The 23,489-nt window shown below is 40.9% G+C and overlaps 1 protein-coding gene across 12 annotated transcripts in view; it reads left to right on the top strand.

Annotated features, from left to right (window-relative positions):
* The window catches only part of LOC110966119 (unconventional myosin-IXAa-like), a 156,368-nt gene that overhangs the window by 115,990 nt on the left and 16,889 nt on the right, over positions 1–23,489 (top strand). For all 12 annotated transcript variants that reach the window (XM_051952624.1, XM_051952625.1, XM_051952626.1 and 9 more), the window contains 15 exons: positions 636–757; positions 4,442–4,583; positions 6,562–6,757; positions 7,598–7,717; positions 11,920–11,995; positions 12,137–12,280; positions 12,768–12,807; positions 12,940–13,062; positions 13,544–13,624; positions 13,716–13,826; positions 14,149–14,271; positions 14,371–14,520; positions 16,635–16,936; positions 17,330–18,514; positions 19,886–19,970. In XM_051952624.1, coding sequence (XP_051808584.1) covers positions 636–757; positions 4,442–4,583; positions 6,562–6,757; positions 7,598–7,717; positions 11,920–11,995; positions 12,137–12,280; positions 12,768–12,807; positions 12,940–13,062; positions 13,544–13,624; positions 13,716–13,826; positions 14,149–14,271; positions 14,371–14,520; positions 16,635–16,936; positions 17,330–18,514; positions 19,886–19,970 — 3,000 coding nt within the window. The remainder of the gene's footprint in view (positions 1–635; positions 758–4,441; positions 4,584–6,561; positions 6,758–7,597; positions 7,718–11,919; positions 11,996–12,136; positions 12,281–12,767; positions 12,808–12,939; positions 13,063–13,543; positions 13,625–13,715; positions 13,827–14,148; positions 14,272–14,370; positions 14,521–16,634; positions 16,937–17,329; positions 18,515–19,885; positions 19,971–23,489) is intronic.

The following is a 23,489-nucleotide window of genomic DNA, read 5'->3' as shown; positions in this document are numbered from 1 at the left end:
AACATTACCCACGTACCGCCTCCTCCTCCACTTTTCATCCCAGTTGGCACGAATTCTAACCCTTGTCTCTCACTGGTTTCTCCCCTGAGGGTATTAAAGGGACATGGGTCGTATACCTCAGCTGTCATCAGCCTCCAGGGGCACATGGATCTCACCAACTGACTGTGCTTTTACTGACAGTCAACAAGCAACCAGGTGCTTTCATGCTGGAAATTCTGGTTTTTCAGTGTAATGAACCCACTGCTTACGCGTGAAAAGTATGCACAAGTATAATACTTTGTGGCTAATGTGTGCCACACATTCCTTGTTGTAATTACAGTAAGGGTTGAGAGCACTTATGTTACCTAATAGAAAATCTGAGATGAATCTCTTAGCGCTGGAAAATATCGAGTGCCTTTAAGAAAGTCGCTTCACACTCACACTCTCGTTGCGTAGAAGCTCACGGGCAGCTAGAGAATGACTGAAAGCAATGAATATGCCTATGTGAGTGCTGAACACCAGAATAACGTCTTCAATAAACCTTATTTATGCTTCACATTCACGCATAGTGTTCGTCTCTTGATCCTTAACAGCTGCTTCATTTGTGCTTTGTGCATTTACTGATCGGAGTCATTCGTCTGTGTTTCCCCCTTCAGGAGGAGTACAGGGCAGAGGGCATAACCTGGCACAACATCGACTACATCGACAACAGCGGCTGCCTCAACCTCATCAGCAAGAAACACACAGCTCTGTTCCACCTGCTGGACGAGGAGTGCAAGTATGGCACCTGTTGATTCAGACATATCCGGCTCATTTTATTGCCTGTGTCGCTGCTATGTAGATTACGGTTAAACCAGTCATCTCACTCACCAATTACACGCCGTTGTCTGTGTGATCTAACACCACTGCTTGTTTCTTTGAAGCCTAATGAGCCAAATACCGTATTTCACAAGAATGTGACCAGTTCTTAGCATTCAAAGCTCTTTATTTTAGATGGAGCAGGTCAATTCCACTGTAAAGTCCAGCAAAGAATCCTCAGAGCTCTGAAAATATATCAGACTACAGTTGGTGGTGGGGCCTAAAATGGCTACCATTTTGGTTTTCTTAACTAATGGCTGGATTGTCAGGAAATTTTCTGTTGATGTTCATGATCCCAGGATGTTGAATCAAAATGTTTTAGTGACCTGACCTCTACTTCCACTGATTAAAATCCAGTCAAGTAGCGGCAAACCTCACAAAAATGTGTTATTTATATATACATATTGCATTTTAGATTAGTCATTAAAAAGTCTGATCTACTCTGTTAAACCATCTGAACTGTTTAGCCAGCTACTTTTTGTTTTGCTCCTGTCATATTTTTTCTAACCGTGGGCTCATTTTTCAAAGTACAGAAATGTCAAAAGTCAAGCATGTTATTTTGTGCAGTACAGCATGTAAAATAATGTGAAATTGATGAAAGATTTAAGTTTTAAGCTTAGATTTGGTAAGTTTTCCCGATTGTACGACTAGGGTTGCCAACTCCCTGAAAAATAAATAAGGGACACCTCGCTGGCAGGGCTGGCCAACCCGATTGCCTTCACCCCTCCTGACATGGTGAAATTATTTTTTTGCCTTTTTTTTGTGTGTGAAACGGTTTTTAACCTTTTTTTGAGTCAAACCTGAGTTTAATTAGATGTATGTTTTTGAGTGATACAAATGCATTGAAAACAAATTATTATTCAACAATTTATTTTTCAGTGGAAAATAACAACCCATTCACACCTGGCCACTAGGGCACTTAAACCCTACTGTGCGAGGGAATGACCTAATGACTCCCATAATGAGGTTATGTTATTTACAATTTACCTCCTGCTGCAAGAGTGTACTGATGGTTTAAGAAAAACACTAAAACAGAATTCTATTTTAGTGTTTTAGTGGGAAAAAACTATGAAATTAAGCTTTTTTGCAGCTTTTATTTAATCGCACAGGGCAGTTCTCTCTCTGGGAACAAAGTGGCTGCTTCTATTGCTTCCTGGGAGGGTATGAATGAAACTACTGTCAATGAAAAATAAAATGAAATAAAACTACACATTGCCTGTAAAGTGCAACGTCTCAGCTTTCAGAAACCGTTGGATTTTTTTCCGATAGCATAAACGGTGACATAATTACAGTATTCCAAAGTGTGCTTACCCAAACACTGATGACAGACAAGGACTTAAAGGGTAAAAAGAAATCATTCTTATTTTTTACATACCATATCTGCCTCTGGCATTGCCTGGTGGACAACAAACCGGTCAAGGATTCCCCTGGTTTTGTTGTCTCATGGTTTTAACGTGTACAGCACTAGATGCATGCTGTTTAACTTCATAAAGTCCGCCATGGGCTACAGAAAACGCGCGCCGACAGACAGTACAGTGCGCCTTGTAAATATCATCGTGCACTTTTTCCACCCACAAGTATTCTCGTTCCCATTCGCTTCTGTATTTCTGCAGCCTCTTAATCTTCCTTGGAGGAGTTCCATCGGCAGTGTCCGAGGCCTGAAAATTATCATCCACGTCAGTGTCATCCATGCTGCTTTGTTGTTGTCTCTTGTTTGCCGGTATACCTTCTTTCCACGTGAAAGGACCTCGACCAATGAGATGAGCCGGATTCTGTATTGTCTTACTCGTGTGCCATCAGTTCATTGGTCACAGAGTAAGAGAGGGCTGGCAATGAGATTGCCGTAAATTTTCACATGAAGCACCCTGTTATTCATTGATTACGTTGACATTTTACAGACTGATTTTTGATTTTCATGGTAATATAGGACAAAGTGCGTTCCATATGGAACGTGTAATTTTGTTGCTCAATATGGGACGATTCCATATTTTAAGGGACGGTTGGCAACCCTAGGTACGACACGTCACACGTTTAGCCCAACTAGCATGTCAGAGTTGAAACTGTGACAATTCTCCTTCTTTATATAATTACTTGCTCAGATGAATGGTGTTAGTTTGACAGTTTTGTATAGACAGCATACCTTTCAAACCCACAGATGGGTTTTGGGGTACAGAGGGTTAAAAACACTTGATTATTGCTCTTTCCAATTAGAGAGCAGGGTGTTGACTAGTAAAGGTGTAAGTGAAATGTCTTTGGAGAATAACTTAAAACACACTTCCTTTTCACCTTTGTACAGTCGCTGCTTCTCGTTGTGGATACCAAACCATATGTCACTGTATCACACCGCCTTGTTTGTTTGTTCTTTTATACATTTGATAAATTGAAGACACAAACTGTTCCCTGCACAGGCCTTCAGCCTAATTAATACCGGCACTGAGATGCCTGCCGGAGTTTAACTGAAGAGTGAAGATGCACCTGATTCTTCCAGCAACATTACTGGATAAAATTTTAGTTATTCTCTGCCTTCTTTTCTATGGTGACATGTTGTACTTTAGGTCAGCACTCTGGCTTTTCTCCTCCATAAATCAAATCTAACACTCTCCCACCCCCCTCGCATAAAAACGCATCAGGCGCTACGCATACAGCCATATTTATCTATGTTAGCTGTCATCTTACTTGCCACTTAGCGTAGCTGCTTCATCTGGATCTAATAATGCCTGGAATGGACCGTGTATTATGTGTGTGTGTGTGGGTGTGTGTGGAGAGGGAGGGGGACACTTTTGGAGAATTAAGGTCAAAGGGGGATCTGTGAAGAAAAAATGACAGGGGGACAGGGTTTCTCCGGGGGTTTATGCTGCCATAGGAAGGAGCTTCATGCTAAATGATTATAGAGAAAGAAGGAAAGACGCTTAGAGAGCCCATCATTCACAGTTAGTGGAGCTCACGGGGCTTCAGGGCCTCTGGAGAGATGGATTAGGTTACTACAGAATAGGTGGTGAGTGTGGGGGTTCATTTTTGCAGTAACCGCATCAAGCTTTAGGAGCCCTGCGGATATACTTCAGCCAGCAGTGTGTTTTTGAGAGGTGCAGAGAAGAGAGGTTTAGATGATATGAAACATCTCTTTAGGAATGTTGAACCAGCCAGCATAGGCTAGTAGTAAATGGGTAAAATGTCCCTGAAGCAAAGGTGAAAACAACAAAGAAGAATGTGGCAGTAGAGACACTGTAACTCCGGTTAAATTTAAACCATAGCACCAGGTTTGTGGCAGAGTTTTAACCCCTTAGGTTTGAAAGAATGGAATTAAAGACGCTGCATTCTTTCTTTAAATTTAAGGACTTACCAACTGCATCCATTAGCTGCCAACAGTAGATTTAAAATACAAGTCAGTAATCATGAAATGGAAAAGCTGTGCTATCCTATGAAGCTTCTTCTCATTTAAATCGATAAAATGCCAGCAAATGATTGAAACAAAATGAATACCAGAGCAGAGTTTGGTACCATCAACTGCCTTTTGATGCAATAAAACTGAAGTAAAAGATTCATGCAGTTTAGAATCTTTGACTTTCCTTTGAATAGGAGCCTGATAGAATTGTTGTCTTCCTAGTTTTCCGCAGGCTTCCAATCAGACCTTGCTGGACAAGTTCAAGCGTCAGCATGAAGGAAACAGCTACATCGAGTTCCCTGCTGTCATGGAGCCTGCCTTCATAATCAGACACTACGCTGGGAAGGTCAAGTACGGAGTCAAGGTGAGATACGTATTTTTGTGTGTATGCATATGAATTTTGTTGCCACATTTAATGTCTGTTACCGTAAACAGCTTGACAAGTATCCTCCATTATCGTGACATATTTTTGAATTGGTATGTGCAACTGTAAGTATAGTTCTCTATCCTGCTGCAGTGCTATAAATTCTACCCCACACGCTACTAGCCAGACACTAGCTACAAATTAAGCATTATATCCTAGTGGACAATGCTGTCATTTGTATTCTCTGAGTCTTTGTTTCTAGTCAAGAAGCCCTCCCTAATATTCTCATACCTTTTGATTGTTAAACCCAATAATGCCCCCTGTGTTTCGGGATGACTCTAACCTTCTAAAGATAGCAGGTTTTAACGGCATGCTATCTTTAAAAAACATCGCCATAGTAATACCAAAAGCCAGTAACTGAAAAGAAACTCAGGAGGAATCTTCAGATTTTTAACCTTGCAGTTGTCTTTGAACTACTCCCATGCGATGTGTTGTTCCATTGGAAAAGAGATTTTTGAGCTCTCTCTCTTTCTCGGTGAAGGTGCGTTGCTTTATATTGCCGTGAAAAATAAGCCCACAGTGAGGAAAAAATGTGACAGGAGCAAAAAATACGCCCTCAAACTGCTTGGGGTTTAGAGGGTTAGTGTATTTATGAAATGAAGGACTAATGAAAAATGAAGCTGTCAGCAGTTCACAATGTGAATTTCTACTTTTTTACGTCAAATCTGGATTAAAAGTCTGAGCGACATCCCTAAATTGTCAGTAAAATGCAAGCATTCTGTCGCACTGCATCTCTATACTGATGAAGAAAGTTTCTCCACACTTCACTCAAACCTGTACGGACTGTATGGAAAGACTTCAGCAGATCGACTTGTTGTTCTGTCGACCTATTTATGCAGCGAGATCTAATTCTCCGTTCATTTCCCAGCTGCGTTTTGATAGGAAGCACATGTGCTGGACTGAGCCGAGCGTATTGTTGTTTGACTGTATAATATAAATCCATAACAGCTGGTTATCATGGCTGTGGAAAAGTATCTCAAATCTGCTGAGAGCCAAGAAGTCGTTTGGTGTGAACTGTGCAGCGAGAGCCACGGCAGAGAAATTAGTCTGACGCTGGCTCGGTAGTGAACACACAGCTGACTTGTATCATATGGACAGAGAATATGTTGAAGGTTTATAGTTTATGGCTCTGTTATCATAGCGCAGCTTCAGTTGGAATATTTCATTCCTTAGAGACAGATGGGGCATGTGTTTCTGCACTTATATGCATGTGAGAAAAGATTTTCTTCACCTCATATTTAATGTGAAGCAAGACAGGAAAAACAACTAGGAGTTAACTACATATTTACAGTTTGTATGACTATTTAACTTTAATCATGATCAATCGCCTGAAGATTAAAGGAATAGACTGACACTCTGAGAAATAGGAATTATTTGTTTTCTTGCATGAGTCAGATGAACATCAATCTTCTCAAAGAAAAGGTGAAAACTAATTTTCCAAAATGCCATACTATTCCTTTATCATTTTAAATCTGTCCCTGTAGTTGTGGAGTAACAGCAGTGAAACATTTGCCCATAAATAGCTTTAAACTGTGCTGCCAGCTGGCTTTGCTCTGCTTAACAAACAATAAAAATCACAGCACAGACAATAACTTACAGTATGGCCTAGTTTGTAATAACAAATAGGCCTTACAAATGCTCGTGTGTGTGTGTGTGTGTGTGTGTGTGTGTGTGTGTGTGTGTGTGTGTGTGTGTGTGTGTGTGTGTGTGTGTGTGTGTGTGTGTGTGTGTGTGTGTGTGTGTGTGTGTGTGTGTGTGTGTGTGTGTGTGTGTGTGTGTGTGTGTGTTCGCAGTCATAAATTTGCTCTCCAAGATAAAGACAGAGCTTGCCAGAGTGATAGTCTAAGAGGAATTAGGATGATACAAACTTCGTCTCCAAAAGTAACCAAAGTTTGACCTTTGTCTTTCCTTCATTCAGGACTTTAGGGAGAAGAACACTGACCACATGCGTCCCGACATCGTGGCCTTGCTGAAGAGCAGCAAGAACGCCTTCATCTGTGGCCTGATGGGGATCGACCCTGTGGCGACCTTCCGCTGGGCGGTGCTGCGCGCTTACTTCAGAGCTCATGTGGCTTTCAGGGAGGCCGGTCGCAGGCACACCCACAAAAAAACTGGTATAGAATTCATTGTCAACTGATTTTTTTTTTTTTATGCACTTCCGGCGTCCGAGAAATTGAAGACTCGTGGATTACTTTGATTTTTGTTGATATTGTCTCCATAGCAATAGGAAAACCTTAGTGTTTGACCATTATGTGGCTGAAGTGGCTAACAGTTAGCTTTGATCATATAGCCACTGGACAGAAATGTAACGCTGAGGGACATTTAGAGAGGGTGAAACTTTAGGACCGATTTCAATCCAATACAAACTCAATAAGTGTTTATCTGCTTTCTTCTCTCCTGCTCTCTGTGCTCACATATGCTGCATCATGGCTGTCCTCTGTGACATATTGTTGTACGAAAACAGAATGGAGTTTGAAATAGTTATTGGAATACAGCCCATTAAGGTTAGATGTTAACCAGCAGTCACTTCAGAGCCTACTCCAAGCTGCTGCTCTGCAACGTCATCTGACAAATTCACCACACACATTAGTTAGAAACAGCTGTTGCATGAATTCAGCAATATTTCAGGAAAAATGATCACTTAGAGAGAAAGTTAGAAACTCATTCACATCATAATCACCTGCTTTTTGGTCCATGCTGTCACTTAAGGACGCAGAGAGAGTCTTCTTCCTGAAGTGGGCATGACCAGCTTTTAAAGCTACAGTCACTGAAACCACGGATTATACAGTCATGGTCACATGTCTGCAGTATTTTGAGTTAGAAAAATAAAGGACATGTGAGACTTTCAATAATTTGCTTTGCTTTAAAATGACTTTTTCTTTCATGAGCCGAAATGGGGATACTTCATTAGAAACCATCTTCATCTTTTCTCACTCCCTCTCTTTGTGTTTTAGGGAACGATGCAGCAATTCCCTGCACGGTCGTGAAAACTGTCGACAACTTCAGTTTCCTTCACCACCCAGTTCACCAGAGGAGCCTCGAGATCCTTCAAAGATGCAAAGATGAGAAATACAGTGAGTTGCTTGAAAAACCTCCAAAAAGCCTCTTTGCCATGTTACTTACATTTTTGCTAATAGAAAGTGAAAAGAAAATTGGACAAAAAAACCAAAAGTGCTTGTGCGCAGCCACAGTTCACTATCAGACCCTCATAGTAATTAGGACACAAATAGTGAAACCACTGTCTTTTTTTTCATGCTATCGACTGGTTTCCAGCGTATTATTGCAATATGTTTTCATTTAGTTTAATGTATATTGAATCAAAGCTCCCTGAAAATATACCAGCAAATAGTCTGCAAATAACACGCATGAAATGAATGAAGGCAGCTGTGGAAATGACTGTGTGATTTTCTCTGTTAATGATCTTTATGATGGAATGGATTTCTTCTGATCTGAGGTAAAAGTGCTTCCCATTTCCAGTTTCTTATATTCCAATCAGAAGCCCTAAACTGAATTCAACCGAATCAAATAAATCAATCCCAGGCTGTATTGAAGAAAGCTGACGGTAATGGGCCATTTGTGGTGTTATTACAGCTGCTGATAAGACATTAGAAATCAGCTATGTGGGTCATCCTGAGCTGTGGACAGACTGAGTCACCTAGGCACAGCGCTCATAACCAGGAATATTCTCACGCACGAGTGATCAGACAAATGAATCGGGTCTTTGTGGAGCAGCAGGGTTTAATGACACCCGCTGATTTTCTGGCCGTCCTTTATCGCTCCTTTTACCGCTGATAACCGCATTTGTGTGGGGGAGTGTGTCATCATGTGCCTAAACATCCAAGCGTGTGCATGCACATCACGCGTCCTCATCTTGTAAAGCAGCACTTTGCTGTAATTCCAGTGGGATATAACAGTTGTCAGCACTGAAATTAATTTCCAGGAAAATTTCCAAGTTCATTCCCCACAGTGTTTCTTCTGTTAAAGGGAAACTCCACTGATTTTACACCTCAGCATCTATGTAGCCTACTTCGTGGTTAGCGTAAGCCAGCCAGTGAAAACAGTTGTGCAATGTCTTCTTGAGCTTTAGAGGACCTTTGCCAAAAAAACAACCTTTTTATTATCTAATGGAAAAACACTATTAACCCACAGAATCACAAGGTTTTTGTTTTTTCTTTACAGTTGTCACATTTTTCCTCACTGTGGACTCATTTTTTACTGCAATATAAAGTCCTGAATAAGTAGAGCAAATTATAAATGTCTTCTGTGTGCCGTGTGATGCCACAAATCTTTTAAAAAAGAAAAAATGAAGGTTTCTATGCTTCTCACCAATCTGCTCTCTGGGCTGCAGTTCAGGCAGGTCCAGCTGGTGACTGAATTGTTGTAATGTGATTGTTGGTCTTGGCTGAGCCAGTCAGGACTTCTCAGCTACACTGAGGGGCACAGAAGTTTTAGTTTTTTATAGAATCTGGTTAGCATGAGCTATTTGTTTGTGGTCATTTCTAAATGAGGTGTGTAGAACAAAATTAATTTGATGAAATATAATATCACAATTTTAAGCTTAGGTTTGAGTCATTTTCCAAATATAACTACGCATCACACGCAGTTAGTTCACACGCTGTTGGAAAGTTGAAAATCTGACAATTCTTTCTGGTTTACAGGATTTTGCATTTTAGGGGTGTGAGTCACAGTGAGGACTATAAGCTGGAGTATCACAAGTTCTGTCACAACTGTTTGTCATTTTCTGTCTCTCTTGAATCTCCCAGTTTTATGGAAATACACAAATACAGTGGGTACGGAAAGTATTCAGACCCCTTGAAATTTTTCACTCTCTGTGTCATTACAGCCATGTGCCAAAATCAAAAAAGTTCATTTTATTTCTCATTAATGTACACTCAGCACCCCATCTTGACAGAAAAAAAAACAGAAATGTAGAATTTTTTGCAAATTTATTAAAAAAGAAAAACTGAAATATCACATGGTCATAAGTATTCAGACCCTTTGGAGCGACATTCATATTTACCTCACATGCTGTCCATTTCTTCTGATCCTCCTCAAGATGGTTCTGCTTCTTTATTGGAGTCCAGCTGTGTTTAATTAAACTGATTGGACTTGATTAGGAAAGGCACACACCTGTCTATATAAGACCTTACAGCTCACAGTGCACGTCAGAGCAAATGAGAATCATGAGGTCGAAGGAACTGCCCAAGGAGCTCAGAGACGGAATTGTGGCAAGGCACAGATCTGGCCAAGGTTACAAAAGAATTTCTGCAGCACTCAAGGTTCCTAAGAGCACAGTGGCCTCCATAATCCTCAAATGGAAGAAGTTTGGGACGACCACAACTCTTCTTAGACCTGGCCGTCCAGCCAAACTGAGCAATGGTGGGAGAAGAGCCTTGGTGAGAGAGGGAAAGAAGAACCCAAAGATCACTGTGGCTGAGCTCCAGAGATGCAGTCGGGAGATAGGAGAAAGTTCCACAAAGTCAACTATCACTGCAGCCCTCCACCAGTCGGGGCTTTATGGCAGAGTGGCCCGACGGAAGCCTCTTCTCAGTGCAAGACACATGAAAGCCTGCATAGAGTTTGCCAAAAAACACATGAAGGACTCCCAGACTATGAGAAATAAGATTCTCTGGTCTGATGAGACCAAGATTGAACTTTTTGGTGTTAATTCTAAGCGGTATGTGTGGAGAAAAACAGGCACTGCTCATCACCTGCCCAATACAATCCCTACAGTGAAACATGGTGGTGGGAGCATCATGTTGTGGGGGTGTTTTTCAGCTGCAGGGACAGGACGACTGGTTGCAATTGAAGGAAGGATGAATGCGGCCAAGTACAGAGATATCCTGGAGGAAAACCTCTTCCAGAGTGCTCAGGACCTCAGACTGGGCCGAAGGTTCACCTTTCAACAGGACAATGACCCTAAGCACACAGCTAAAATAACAAAGGAGTGGCTTCAGAACAACTCTGTGACCGTTCTTGACTGGCCCAGCCAGAGCCCTGACCTAAACCCAATTGAGCATCTCTGGAGAGACCTCAAAATGGCTGTCCACCAACGTTCACCATCCAACCTGACAGAACTGGAGAGGATCTGCAAGGAAGAATGGCAGAGAATCCCCAAATCCAGGTGTGAAAAACTTGTTGCGTCATTCCCAAGAAGACTCATGGCTGTACTAGCTGAAAAGGGTGCTTCTACTCAATACTGAGCACAGGGTCTGAATACTTATGACCATGTGATATTTCAGTTTTTCTTTTTTAATAAATTTGCAAAAAATTTCTACATTTCTGTTGTTGTTTTTTTCTGTCAAGATGGGGTGCTGAGTGTACATTAATGAGAAATAAAATGAACTTTTTTGATTTTGGCAAATGGCTGCAATGACACAGAGAGTGAAAAATTTCAAGGGGTCTGAATACTTTCTGTACCCACTGTACACAAACATCACTCTCATCTGCTGGTTATAAAAGAATAGTTTTATTATTCACTCTTTTGTCAAACGAGCTGATCGATAGCATCACAGTTGCCAGACACCCAGCAGAGACATCAGCAAGTTACTAATCCCAGCTAAAAAGTATGAACATCTTTCCCTGTTTCCAGTTTTTGTGCTTTGCTAAGCTATCAAAGCTCTGGATATAGCTTCATACTGAGATAATGGTCTTAATCTTCTCATTAACTCCTTAATTCCATCACATCACTTGACAGTTTCAGGACTCGCCTTTGCTAAAGCGTGTTTTTGTCTTTGAAAGAGAGCTACGTGCCAAGTCAGCTGCAGTTTTATGAGATAAATCTGAACTTAAACGTGAGAAAACCACAAACAGAAGTGGCCTATTTTCAGATGAAACGTCACACAGTAATGCTTCACCACAAAAGCCACTGAAGTGAAGAAAAAAAGACACAGGCACAAACTGTGAAGCATGCTTGGGAAGTGTAAGACTACTGGAGCAAGACAAAGTTTTAACAGTGGATAATAGTATGTATGCAGCATAGAAGTTAATGAGAGGATGGTGGGTAGATAGTGGCTGAAGCCTCTGTAGGAAATTCATCATGTAAGTGGTGAAAATGCGGTGGGATGGGGGATTGAAGGTGAAGAAGAAAGGGTAGTGTTGGAATTTCAAGGGAAGTGGAACTGAAAGTAAGAAAATTGTGGAGGCTCTGAGGTGCTGGAATTTTCCTGTTCCAGCTACAAATAGGGAGTGACTGAGATGCAGCTGCAGATAAATCCAGTGAGTTTGGAATCTCATATATCTTTCCTTTCTTTTCCACTCACCTCTTTCCATCCAGGTATAACGAGGAAGAATCCCCGCACACCATTGTCAGATCTTCAAGGAACCAATGCAATGAATGAGAAGGCCAGCTGGTGAGCTTGAGTGTCACATGGAGCGTCTACATTCATCCCTAAATCATTATTCAATCAAATAACTCTGTGTAGCTAGAAAATACTGCTAGTTCTGCTCAAGACTCAAAGCTGTGTCTTTCCTCTCCCTCCCTGCCCTTGTAGGGATGGCTACAGTGTTGGATGTAATGGTCGCAGCTCCAGGTCAGGTCGACTATCCTCATCGGGAAGCCCGGCACTGGAGGAAGACGGGATTTTCCTCAACTCTACAAACAGCAAGCTTCTGGAGAGAGCTCAGGGCATCCTACTGTGAGCAATACGCATTGTCATAATGTCATAGCGTTCTCTTTTTGCCAATACTGTTTTTTTTTTTTGTTTTGTGTTGTTTTTTGGTCAATTCTGGTTAGTTTTTTTTTTTTACCATTCAACCACTGGTGGTCTCGTAATAATAGATGATACGAGCCAGTTCTATTGAATCACCAACATACTGTAAGTTCTGTATTTTTCAGCTCTCTAAAAAAACTATACGTACCTTGATAATTCTTTGCCAAGACAAAATATGATACCTAGCTGCATTGTGAGTTCTCTAGTATATGCACTATTTTCTGAAAAGTAAGTGTATAAGAACTGCATATTGCTGTGAAAAATGAGTCCACAGTGCGTACAAATGTGACAAAAGCAGGAGATGCCCAGAGACTGCCTGGGGTTCAGAGGGTTAAACGGCATCTCTGGTAATTATACATTATTAATTCTGCACTTAATATCAGCTAATGAAAACATTTTCTTTCACTTTTAGGAGAAACAAAAACTGCAAAAGTAAACCAGCCCTTCCCAAGGTAAGATACTGACCTGACACAACACAAAGCAACATTGGGACAACTTGTATTTTTAGAATCGCTCTCTATAAGCTGTGTCTGTTAAACACAATAAAGCACGTATTCACATATTATCTGCTTTTGTGCGTGCAGCACTTGCTGGACGTGAAGTCTCTGCGCTACCTGAGCAGTGTGACGCTGCATGACCGCATCACCAAGTCTCTGCTTCACCTGCACAAGAAGAAGAAACCGCCCAGCATCAGTGCTCAGTTCCAGGTCAGTGCTGCTGTCGCCCTCTGCTGGAAGACGTGGTGAAATACAACAACAGCAATGACACAGCAGACTGAGTATTTGTAGGCATTAGAGAGTATCACAAACAAGCAAAAATCAAACGTCTTTAAACATGCAGACAGAAAAGTTAGAGAGATTTTAACAGCTCTCTGCTGCACAGCTTAAAGTTGCCTGAATAAGGAAATCAGAATTGTTAAATAGAACTTTTATTGTTGGCTGCTGTTATTTGATGCTTTTATTGCACATTTATGTCTCAGTATAGTTATTGTTTGTAATATACTTCTCTGGTTCCTTTCATGTGAACTAACCAAAACAAATTTCTGTCAGCCTTCAGCTACAACATCTTGTGTCTTGTATCTCTAATCAAAAATATGTTTACAGGATAAGCGCTACATTGTGTTGAAAATCCATTTTCCTTTACATTGATCGAGGCTGGGATGTTTTTTGTTTGTGTTTGTGCGTGCAGGCGTCACTCAATAAGCTGATGGAGACTCTTGATCAGTCGGAGCCGTACTTTGTTAAGTGCATTCGCTCCAATGCTGAGAAGGTAATTACTACTGCAGAGGAGTCGCCACTGAAATGCAGCTTCTTGTCTGTTTCATTCTATCTTGAACTCTTTTACTTTCTGTGTTGCTCAGCTGCCGCTGCGTTTCAATGACAGTCTGGTGCTCAGACAGCTGAGATACACAGGCATGCTGGAAACCGTCCGGATCCGACAATCAGGCTACAGCATAAAGTACACCTTCCAGGTAACCTACTTTTCTGCTACCATCAAACAACAGATCCACAGTCGATACAATTGTAGTGTTGTAATGTTATTTATTTGAAGCATTGTGCAATGATACAGATGGCTAAGAAAAATAATTTACTCCCATCTATTGTTTATGCACAAATATGATTAAATGTTTGCGCCGGTTATTTCAGTTTTTATCTGATCAGATTATTACACACTATTATTAACATAAAAAGAACAAGGTTTCTTAATGCAACATAATGTACTGTAATGCGCGTTGATTTCCAGTCTTCCCAAAGTCACGCTGCATCAACTGTGTCATATTTGTCATATTTCAGGACTTTGTTCGTCATTTTCACGTGCTGCTGCCTCGGGGCACGAGCCCAACAAAGTCGGGTATCAGGGAGTTTTTCAGACGGATCCACCTGCCCCCTGCTGGGTACCAAGTGGGCAACACAATGGTAGGGTAAACCAGTCTGCCTGTTGTTCTGTGATCTTTTAATGTACCGTATCTGTTGGGCTCTGTATGACGCTCATCTGAATGTTCCTGTGTGATGTAGGTGTTTCTACGGGAAGCAGAGCGCCAGCGCCTCCAGACCCTCCTCCACCAAGAAGTCCTGCGACGAATTGTCACACTGCAGCGCCGCTTCAGGGCCGTCTTAGAGAGGAAACACTTTGTCAGCATGAGACAAGCCGCCTGTGCCATCCAGGTGAGACACTGTGATGGGAGCGTAAACAGCCCAAGAAATAGCCATACTCTTAATTCCACAAGCGTCTTCCTGCGGTCTCATTACTGCTGTATGGACATCATTTATCCTGAATTTCTTCGAGGCAACATTTCAAGAGACTTTCCATAGTCCATCAAGGGTTGTTAGTCCTGGACTGTTTATGCATTAAGGGATTAGTCACTTACTTTGCAGATCTTAGAGAGGTATTCTCTAAATATAGTCTCTATTAGAGACGATGTGCACTTATGACTCCACAGCAGTTTTCGCTTTCTACTCTGGCTATTATTGGTATAATTTAAATAAGGATGTCCCACTCAAGCCTCCAATCTGATCCAAGTGATTTAATATTATGTATCTATGGATACCGAGTCCCATTCCGATCTATTTTTTTTCTAGATACACACATGTCAAGTGTTCAAGTACGTGGTTGAGCCGCCAGGTGGATCCTCTTACTGTTCAATATTATAGTGAGCAGAGGAGATGGACAGTTCCATGCTAGCAAGCAGAGAGTATTGTAGGGGTTTAGCTAGTTAAAGGTCATCATGAAAAGTCTTCTGTGATGCTTAATGGTATCCGGCTGGGGGTGCACATGTTAAATCCAGCTCTGTTCAACTAGGATAGTGCTTTTAAACCTCAGCTGTAAATGTAAGAAATGCTTTTTGTGGTCTGTATTGTGTTCCTATGACTTTAAGTTGCAATGTCAACATGGGATAAATGTCCAGTGTGCTCAGTTTGTGTTATAAATGAGTTCATCATTAATCAATAATGTTGTATTTATGATGAAAAGTATTCAATACACAACATCTGTGTGAATGCAGATGTAGAGAAATGTAAACAAAAGACACCGCTTTTTAGGCTCCTACTGTGGTTAACAAATGGATAAGTAACTTAATAAACAGTTTGATTTAAGATATACAGGAAAAGGATTTCAAGAGCTACTCCATGCAAATTCAAATTAATCTTTAACTGTGATGTTTTTAATGAGTGATTGTAAATAAGAAAAAAATACATGCTACAGAATAAATACTGTTGTCTCTGTAGAGAAAAAGACTGAGGGAGAGAGAGAGAAAGAAAGCAAATGGTGAAAAGATTGACAGTGGAAGAAAACACTGAATTCAGGCCACTGACGGTATGTTGTTTCTGGAAGAGTCCTTGGAGGGGAGCTGTCCAAATCCGTGTCAGGCTGAAAGAAAACAATCCCAGTCATTCCAGAGACAAATACTGAGCCAGAGCCAATAAAGCACAGATAACATTTAGGAGAAGATTAATAGTTATAGCTTTAGTATATAAACTGCCAAATATCTAAAAATGTTGAGGTTTACTGTTGACTTTCCATCTCTTTAAATGTTAATGTCTTTATATGAACAATGTGAATCGGTATGTAATATTTTAGAAGACATTGTGATTTTAATTTGCAAAATTTGTCAGAAGGAAGAGTTGAAATTATTTTTATAATTAATTATATTTTTGTCTGACCATGCCAAGAATGCAGTTTAAGTTTTGAAATGGATTAATTCCAGGGTGTAATCAAAATAACTCAAGGTATCCTCAGCCTGTATGAGTTTGTCAAGCATTCCAGTGATGTAAATTATACAATATCACATTTCCATAACATAACGTAATGTGCCATAAATAACAGAAATATCAAATATCATAAAAATCTGTTACCTAAAGTTGGTGTGAAATCAACCCAGTTGAAGGGGAATATTTTAGATACTAAATATATATATATATATATATATATATACACACACACACACACACACACACGAGTACAAGTAACTTGTACAAGTACTTCAGGTAAGCATAGGGCTTTTCACCCAGATTAGGTAAGCTATTGTAAGAAAAGTCTACATAAGAATAGAATATGCTGTTGAAAACAACACAGTTGTGAAGCTAACAAAGTTTCATTGCAGAAATGCATTGACAATAAATACCCTTAAATCCTTGAATATCAGTGCCAACAATGCAAAAAAATACTGCTTAACCCATGTTTTACAAAATAACCCCATTTCAGCTCAAAACCTTGCTTGATTTCTATCTGTTTCCACATCAGTTGTAAATCAACAATTTCTTTGTCCTTCTCTTTTCTGCAGCGATGGTGGCGGTTCTGCCTCGTCAAGCAGTCTGCTATCGACTTGAGCGTTGAGGAGGGGGCAGCGGTGTGTCTGCAGGCGGCTTGGAGGAGTTACAGGGAGCGTAGGAAGTTCTTGCACTGGCGCGACTCTGCTGTCATCATACAGAGAAACTGGAGAAACTGCTGCCATCGGAGGTCTCTGGCAGCTACAACAATTCAGACAGCCTGGAGAGGATTCAAGGAGAGGAGCCGCTACTGTAGAACGTACAGGACTGTGACACAGTTACAGGCGATGGGCAGAGGATATGTCACTCGACTCAGGTGAATGAAAAAGTTAAACTTTAGTCTGATAACTCATTGTTTTTTGTTTTTTTTAAATAAATTTGAAATGATTTATCTTTGTGTTTAATATGAAAATATTCAGTTATTGAAATATTAAGTGAATGTCTTTAATACACATGTAGTATACAGGTACACAGGCAAAATTAAATTAAATGACAGAAACAACATTTCAGTCACATTTATCAGGCAATAAATATTGAAGATTTTAGTTAAAATCTGTAGAAACACAAAATAATGACAGACTGTATGTTTTCAGCCCTTCATATCAAATCATGTTGATGGTTGTTTGACAGGCTTCTGTTTTCTGAATGCCTTGCATATAGACATGGATGTTATAGACACCTTTTCCCTCCTCACTATTACTGTCCTCAGGTACAGAGATCTAAAAGAGCAGCAAGAGAGACTCAGTAGACAACCAAGTCCACCAGCAGAGATGGATGCAAGCAATGTGGAGGACCTCGCCTCATCAGGACAGCAAATTTATGTCCAGGGTTTCCCTGAAGAACTTTTGAAAGACACTGAGCCTGTTTCATTTGATGTAGCAGACACAGAAAAAGAGGAGGACTCAGAGCGAAGTAGGAGCATCGATGATACTAGCCACAAGAACAGATCAAAACGAGAGAGCAGACGAATGAGAGAGCTGGAGCAGGCACAGTTCAGCTTGGAGCTTCTCAAAGTGCGAACCATCACTGTTGGAAGTTCCCTACCAGAAGACCTGATCCCAGACACCAGCGCCTGTCCGGTGGATGACCATCACAGACATTCCCCGGCTAGTCATGGAAGTTTTGAACTGCTCAGTGTGGAAGACATGGAGACTGAAGGTTCCCAGTTGATTGCTCCTCAAGAGCAACCCCAAACTCTGGACGGTCAAATTCACGAGAGATTGAGAGATTCAAACCATAATGAAAAACCTTTGACTGAGCCCCTAACCAAAGTGGAGGGGCCAAGGGCCACATTTTATATTGCTTCTGACCAAAGTCCAATTCATGAACCAAAATTTGAAAGCCCCAGCAAATCACACAAAGAGAGAAGGGAGTCCACCTCTCGAAGGCCAGTTGTGGTGTTGATCAGTATGCAGAAAGAGAGTCCTGTGGACGAGGGAGAGCTGCTGGCAGCCCAAACCCTAGGCAGAGCTCCTGACACAGTAGCAGCCAGTTCCCAAATGATCCCGATTGCAGGCTTGGAGGTAGGATCAGACAGCCAACAGTCTCACGGGATTTCTACTCAGGCCAAGAGAGACGTATTTGGGGTGGATAAATCTTTAAAGTTCCCCTCTTCAACCACTCCTGAAGAGAGTTCAGATGTGTCAGGGATTTGTTCCTCAGAGGTGGACATCCAGATTGTCCTCGAGCCGAAGTCCGGTGTTCCCGCCGTTCTCCCCAGCCAACAGGAGAGGAAGACGATCCGGCCTGCTCAGGAAGCTCCAAGCCCAGTCCTGGACACTAAACCCCCAAAAGCCCAGAAAAAGAGCTCTGGCCAGACTGTGATAGTGAACATGGTGGAGAAACCCTCCACCACTGTGTTTTCCCCACCCAGGCGCAAGCTGCCATTCTCCAAGTAAGTAAACAGTAACCCTGAAGGTTATGACTGCAGTTTGAAGAAATCTTGCTGTCATGTTTCTGCAGCAGGTCAAACTTTTAATTGTGCTAAATCTGCTTTTGTACTGTCTCACAAAACATTGCATTGCTTGTACATGTGTGTTAGTTTGTTGGCCACCTTAGGTCTTTATTAAGCCCTTAGTTATTGCTTTAAATCTATATGTTTTCCTGAAAAGATAGTATACAAAGTACAGGGTGACACAAAAAACGGTAACTTTTTAACAATCCAATAAAACCAAGAGTGATGGAAGAAAAATATTTTATTCATAGTAACTGAAACCTTAAAACATGCCATTTAAGAAACAATAGTGAAATTTTCATTTTTTAAAAATTATTCCCTGTAGATGGCGTCCTCCTGTACAAATCCATCCATTCTCTATACACTGTGCAGCCCAGATGCTGTGAATTTCATCCTGAATTCTCTGTTTGAACTCATCCAGAGTTCTTGGTCGAGTCGTGTACACTTTACTCTTGAGATAGCCCCAGGTAGATTTCAAGAATGCATTCGTACAGGAGGACGCCATCTACAGGAAGTCATTTTTTAAAAATGAAAATTCCATCACTGTTTCTTAAATGGCATGTTTTAAGGTTTCAATTACTATGAATAAAATATTTTTCTTCCATCACTCTTGGTTTCATTGGATTGTTGAGAAGTTCCTGTTTTTTTTTTTTGTGTCGCCCTGTATTGTCAAGATGAAAAGCTCTTTCAACAAAGGAAGCATTGTTTCTGATCGAATGTTTTCCAAAATTTGTGTATTTCCAATTCAACAGACTTTCCTGTCTTTACATACACTGTAAATTGTCATTTACAGTCTTTCTCTGGTCCCCTCAAGACTCATCACTGTGTATCACAGTTTATATATTTAGAAGTTTATCCATGAAAACAATTCCTTCCTGTCTTTAAATGACTTTGATATAATTCTACATGTTTGTATCCTTTAGAATGTACACATCTAAAGCTGCACTTTTTCTGAATTGAATAATAATGGTACAGAAAGCCCCACCCCTAAGCTGACAGAATTTGTTCCTTATTTTTGTTACATATGAAACCTTGGTTGTCTGAACCCATCAATACGGTGTAGTTTAGAAATGCTCAGCTACAGTGTTGACTGCTTATTTTACTCAGGATGTGCCTTCTAGCATATAAAGAACACTATACTGACATGTAAGTAAGGCAAAAAACTTGACTTTTATCAGACGGGCTCTTTAAAAACAACGCTGTCTATCACTTTCTGAGTGAAATGGTCTTTCAGCTGAAGTAACAGTTCATTTTAAATGTAGATTCGAGCTTTTTTGTAAAACTTTTTAAAGATGTGGTTGCATATTGCAGGTCCGATAAGGATTTGGTGAACCAGGAAAGATCTCTCGCCATGTTCAGGGATGACTCCAAATCTGCTGGATCCAGAAACAGAGAGGTAGGGCACATAGACATATATGAACAAAACCACATCCTCTCTCACACATCACATGCACATCACAGCTTAACGTTACTGTCAGTTTACTTCTTTAAAGATGTATCAGGCTTCAGCCAAGGGTTAAAGAAGTAAACTTTTAATTTTTTACCATTTTGTCTACTTAAAGTTAAAGTAACAGCGTTCTGTCCTTTGGACATAGATCACTTTAACATTAATGTCCGTCATTACTTTAATCAGAAAGAAAAAAAACACAGCAGTGACACAGAGAGCTGCAGTACATTGTGACATTTGTCATTCAAAACTAGACAGTACATCAAGTTATGTACGATGCATGATTATGCACTACTACACAAAAACCTAAATCTAAACTAATAGCAGTTTATCAGTGTCCAAATAACAACAGCCTAGTTATTATTTTCTATGATAAATCTGTGACAGCAAAATTGAACTATTTATTTTCATTGTACATTGCATTGTAAGTGAATAACCAGGTGTTCAGTTAAACATGAATCCAACACGTTCACATGATTTCACATTAACAGAAAGAAGTGCATGTCTGAAAGGGACTTCAGTCAGTACCAAGTTCTCATAGAAATATTTTATGCAGTTACACAAATACACACACAGAGTTGATCTGTTCCTGTGGTTGCCTGGAAGCAGGTGGGCCGTCCTGGCCCCAAAAAGAAAGCTCGAATGTCCCGGACCCGCTCCGACTTCCTCACCCGCTGTAACTCTGAGGGGGCGACTCAGTCTGATGACGATGATGAATACTACATCCCCGCCCACTCCCGCACGCTGCCCCCCTCCCTGTCTCCCCCACGTGCCCACCCTGAGGCTGACTGTCACAGTGACTCCGAGATGGTAAATACCAGATCTCCAGAGGTCCCCTGACCTCCAAACAAGTTTCCTGTCCACTTCAGTCCCCGCTTCCACCCATTTCTCAGGTGGACCTGGCCAGACGGCAGGGGGAGGAGCTTTTTAACCCTGCTAACCACACTTTTGTCATACTGTTTCACTGCTGTTGGAACAAACAGACATTTTCCCGCTAATATGCCAGCTCTTGTTTTACAGTACTCATGATGGTGAAAACATCTGAAATGAGTCTGTAGTGAATGGCCTTGCACGTTGCTTTAGTGGCTGCTGGTTTGAAAATAAGCCCCAGCTAAGCTGCTATTTATCACTCAGTTCCTCATCAGACATAAACTTCTTCTTTTTGCGGGATACATCAACATTTGGGAGTTTAATCACCTGGTTTCCTTCAGCTATCACATGCCACATTGTGAAAAAGGCTGCAATTTTTTACTCCTCATTTATTCTGTTAATTCTTTTAACAGTTTTTTAAAATGTTTACACTGTAAATTTAATTTTACAAAGCACCACAAGCTTACATTTTCAATTCATATATTTTGTTACAGATCTCAAATGCATGTGAAATACATTGACATAAAACAAGAGAAAAGCAACAAATCCTCAAATTTTGGAAGTTAAATGAAGTAAATATTTGAGTGACCCAAATAATTAATCACTGCCTGGGTTTTTGTGAAGAGAATTCATTTTTGCTGTTGTTAGATTGCCATCAGCAATAACTACAGCTAATCTAAAATATTTTTTATTTGGTGTTTACACCCACGTCAGGTTAAATTACAGGTGGAGGATTCTCACAGTGGCAGAAGTCAAGAAGGAGAAATAAAAGGTTAAAATTCAAAATGCCACTGTATTAAGTACTGTATCCCTGTAACTACTTCTTCTTTCACTATGCTGAAACACTACACTACTACGGCACACTCTTTTGTTTGACTGACAGCTTGTGGTCAGACACATTGTCCTCTCATATTTTGACCTCCAAGAACTTACTTGTCCTGAAAGCAAAGCGTCACGCCTCATGTTTTGCACTGCACGCCAACCGCTCCTGCATGATGAAACCTTGAGAAGAGTAACTTCACTGTCACTAACGACAACATTTTCTAACAGGATCTTACGACTTCTGTTTCTCTGTCATACACTCTCAGTATCAGCATTGTTGACATTGATTCTTTCTTCAGATTCAGTAGATGCTTATGTATTGTCTCACTTGTCAGTAGATTTAGTAGAACTTCACTTAAAGGTCCCATATTGTGCCCCCTTTCTAGCCTAGCCACGCTAGACCCAGCTCTTAAGACACAAGGGTCTAGGAACGCTCGACAGGGAGGGAGGCGGGCTAAAAGGTTGTCTTTCAGATCACTCTGCAGCAATTGGGTAGGTATACAACCAATCAGCGCAACGAATAGGCTGACGTAGTTCCTAGAGCGCCGGATTGTGGCTAAGTCCCATTAGCTTCCCAACCAGCGGAGCCAACTGGTATAATAAGGATTTGCCATATCCCGTCGGCATAAGTCCAAATACGTCTTTCTTCTCAATGAAACACTTAAGTGCCGTCCTTTGTTTATCTTTCAAGTTGAATTTTAGCTTCAAATCTTTAAGGGCTGTGGCCAAAGCCGAGACGAAAGATAACTGTTTATTGTGTGCTGGTTGTTTCTGTCAGAATCGTCGCGCCTCTGTCGTCACTTCGTTACGCCCGCCTTCTGACTCTACACTTCATGGTGATTGGTCCGGCCAGTTTTAGGAGCGTCCAACCTCCAGCCTTATGGAGGGTAACTAGACCCACCCTGGCAGAGAATTAAATTCGTTGCCGTGGGTTGTCTAGCGCGGCTAGGCTACCCCCTTTCAGCAAATTAATGAAAATTACTCATGTCCCTGGAATGAGTATTTATAACTTTTAGTTCACAGTACTACAAAGAGTTGGTTCATTTCACCGTGACTGTTTACACCCTAATTGTAGTCCTTGTCTAAACAATCTGTATTGGTGTATGTAGCTTTAAATGCAGCTGAGCTGCTGGTGTCTACACCCGCTTCAAGAAGAAGACTCTCTATGGGTCTGTGATTGACAGTGAGGTAGCTGACAAAGATATGATCAAGTGTGTGAGATCAAGACTTTCTATCACTTTTGATTTTCTCTCAGCAATCAATTTGATCTCAATTTGATATTAAATTTTCCACCATCTCTGAATATCCTTCAGTGTTAGTTTCTAAAGACCTCTGACGTGAACATAGGATCAAAACTAATGGTAAGGTTAGCTATATTAGCCACACAGCCTATTGTTGTGGTGACATTGCCATCAATAAAAAAAAATCTTCAGTTCCTCAGGAGTGCATGAAGAGATTGCTTTCACTCTTGTAACCAGCAGCAGAGCATTTGGTGAGCTTTGGCTGTCGCTGAGACATTTTTCAGTTAGCAGAAGCAGCTCTAGCAAGTAAATAAACCTGTTGACTCATCTCTCAGTGAGAGGGCAGGATTATAGAGTTTAAGCTGGATGAATATTGGTCAGCTGAAATGTATTACCTCAGCAGAATTCTTGCTCGCTTATAAGGTTGGGAGGCTTTCTAGTTGAGGGGGGCTTGAAGTATGGCAGAGGTAAATATTTTCATATGTTAACAGCTTGCAGTATACGTCTCCATGTTTAACCAAAAAACACTATAAAA

Source organism: Acanthochromis polyacanthus, chromosome 8 (genome assembly GCF_021347895.1).
Source record: "Acanthochromis polyacanthus isolate Apoly-LR-REF ecotype Palm Island chromosome 8, KAUST_Apoly_ChrSc, whole genome shotgun sequence".
Taxonomy (NCBI): Eukaryota; Metazoa; Chordata; class Actinopteri; family Pomacentridae; genus Acanthochromis; species Acanthochromis polyacanthus.
This window is presented reverse-complemented; position numbering and strand designations above follow the sequence as displayed.